Here is a 2,825-nt window from a genome sequence, read left to right on the forward strand (position 1 = left end):
GACTGCAGTCTAAAACAAGTTTCAAAATTTGACCTATGAGGTATCGAAAATTATTAAAATGTGTGAATTGTTTATTTCTTGCGAATTGATCAAAACTCAACTAAAATGGAAAACTGTTTCATTTTCTGATGTCCCTCCAAATAGTAATGAAGCATTCTTTATTTAAGCTGACAACATACCCATTAACGTTCCATTAATTTTTATTATACAGAAAATTTAACATAAAAGCTTGAAATTTATAGCAGAAAAAATCTATCCCATAAAGATTTTATGTTTTCTGTACTTCTATTTTTGAGGGGTGGGGTAGTGAGTTCATTGTAGACAGTACAAGACTGACATTTCAAGTCAGCAGCATCTCCATGTAACTGCGACATTGTAAAAATGGACCCCAGTAAGAAAAAGGGTTTAAGAACCAGGGCTTTACAGCACCTAATTATACTGGTCAATTATGTCCAATATATTAAACATCACATTGTAGAATGGTTACTGTGGAGGGTTACATTTTAGCACAGCTTTAATGCAAATTGATATCTGAAAAATTACAACCATTCTGGTGGTGGAGGAGGTTGCCCATGTGTGCGCCCTCTAGCCACTGCTCCTTGCCTCATTCTTGAATAATATGTAGCCAGTCTGGGTTTTATTTCCTCTGCATTTTTCTGCCGACTATCTTGAATCTTGGGTGGTGGAGGTCGGTAACTAAAAAGTGATGATCCAAGGCAACCTCTAGAAGGTGCCAAATCTCCTCCAGGCAAAGTCATCAGCACTGTGCACACTGTGGCAAGGTCATCAAAGGTCGGCTCTAAGGTGATAAATGATGGTGGTTGCTGAAATACAATTCAAATTTTGGATTAAATATTAATTTGCATGATACAGTACAGTACTAATAGACAGAAAGATGACAAAGTTCAGGCATCAAATACAGCCAAAAGCAAGGAAGACTAACCTTGTTGGGGTGAGTCGGCATCTGTTGTGCTTCTCCACGGTTTCGATGACCATGGCGTGACTTCCGTTGGTGCCGTGTGCGCTTTTGATCAATCATGACAAAGACAACACCAAAAGGTCGACTTCTTCTGCTTTCCATTTCCATAGTCTGACGTCGAAACCTTAGACGATTATCTCGCCATAATTTGATTTTCCATATTAACACACACAGAGACAGTAAGATGAAGAATGATGAAAAGAAGACGGAAAAGAATACAAATAGATCGATGTGAGCCTTAGAGAGCTTACTGAGTTTAATCAAAGCCATTGTAGACTGGAATTCCCCGTCTCCTTTTGACACAAATGCTATGAAGTATTTAGGATTCGTCTGACGTTTGTGTTGAAAGTGTACAACAAGACGATCTCTGACATCATTAATTTTTACAGCAAATCTTGAGAATGTAATGTAAAGGAAGTTATTCACTCCATCAGCTGTCGTTTCATAAAATTTAAAAACATCTTCAGTTTTATATACAGCACTTTTAGTTAGAGCATTGTTGTCAACAGCCCTTTTTTTATCTGCAATTGATGTATTATAATAGGCTCTGTCGAATGAACTATCGCTCTTGAGATGCATGACTTTAGTTGAGCGACGTGTTTTGATTTCTACTTCGTTACTGTTGATTCTGACGCTATCATTAATGTGAATCATCTGTACACCTGATGTTTTGTTGGTCACTACCATAAGAAGATACTCATTGCTAGCAATAAAGATGTCAAACATCCCATGGTTTACTTGGATATCGCTCAATAAAAACAGACCCATTTTACCTTCGATGTGGAAGAATGAAGTCCTCCCTTGAGCAAGTTCTACTGCCACAGAATCACAGTCATTCGAAGCATAATCTATGAGAAAATTAATAACAGTTAAATCATTATAGGTGTAATTTTGCCCTACCTGACGTGGAAATGTACTGAATACTCAGTACGTTTGAAAACAATTGCGAAAAAATCGCAAGCTGTTCTCGGGTGGGACTCGAACCCACCATCTCCAGATCAATTAAATCATTATACATTGTTAACAACAATTAATGCATATTAGCCTTGTTGCTGGAAGGGTCATCATATTGGTGAACAAAAAGTGTATAATTATGAATAACTATCTGACCCATGAATTTATATCCAGATATGTGTACAAAGTAGGTAGTAGGGAAAGGTTGTCTCTTGTGCATGGAAATCTTCTCACTGATTACATCAACAATACTTTCCATGTGTCTTCAAATATTAAGATATTTATAACAGAAAAGTTTCAGAGAATGTTTCCAACTGAAAATGTGTACAAAATAACAAAAGCAGTCATCTACGCAGGTGGCTTGAAGATGCACCTGTTAAAATTCCAATTAGAAATTTTAAAATAAAAAAGGACAAAGATTGACTTGGATGTCAGAAACAATGAAACTGAACTAAACTACAATGAGGAAAACAAAAAGTAAAAGATGTTTATATATTATTATGAAATTATTTACCTTTAGGAATTGGCAAACAGGCCAATGATCTATAGCATGGCCGGCCCAGATTGGGTGATCCTACAAAACCATCCTTGCACTTTTCACACTAATGGATAAAAACATATGAATACTGTACACATAAATAGCTCTTCAACGCATTTATATTTTTGTGAAATCTCATTAAGCATTATTAATTTTAAATGTCCTATCAGCAAATGTGCGGATAATGCCTATTATTTAGTGAGAAGACCAGTGTATGTGTTCTTGTTATAAACAGAAGTGTGGGTAAACCCAACCCATCCCAGAATGTAAGCTTATACAAGATACTTTATTGTCACAAGTAAAATTCTTTTCACTGATGCTTATACACATAATGAATATAAATATAAATACAAA

The 2,825-nt window shown here is 35.8% G+C and overlaps 1 protein-coding gene across 1 annotated transcript; it reads right to left on the minus strand.

Annotated features, from left to right (window-relative positions):
- Positions 1–182: 182 nt before the first annotated feature.
- LOC117104585 (multiple epidermal growth factor-like domains protein 8) lies at positions 183–2,604 on the minus strand. Its single transcript, XM_033245436.1, has 3 exons — positions 2,448–2,604; positions 944–1,827; positions 183–824 (listed from the first exon to the last, which is right to left on the minus strand). Exons 2-3 carry the CDS (start codon positions 1,745–1,747, stop codon positions 540–542), a joined length of 1,089 nt encoding a protein of 362 aa, XP_033101327.1. The 5' UTR covers positions 1,748–1,827; positions 2,448–2,604; the 3' UTR covers positions 183–539.
- Between the last annotated feature and the right edge of the window lie 221 nt (positions 2,605–2,825).

This window comes from Anneissia japonica, unplaced genomic scaffold (genome assembly GCF_011630105.1).
Source record: "Anneissia japonica isolate Jap-2015-1 unplaced genomic scaffold, ASM1163010v1 scaffold309233_len2825_cov342_single, whole genome shotgun sequence".
Lineage (NCBI taxonomy): Eukaryota > Metazoa > Echinodermata > Crinoidea > Comatulida > Comatulidae > Anneissia > Anneissia japonica.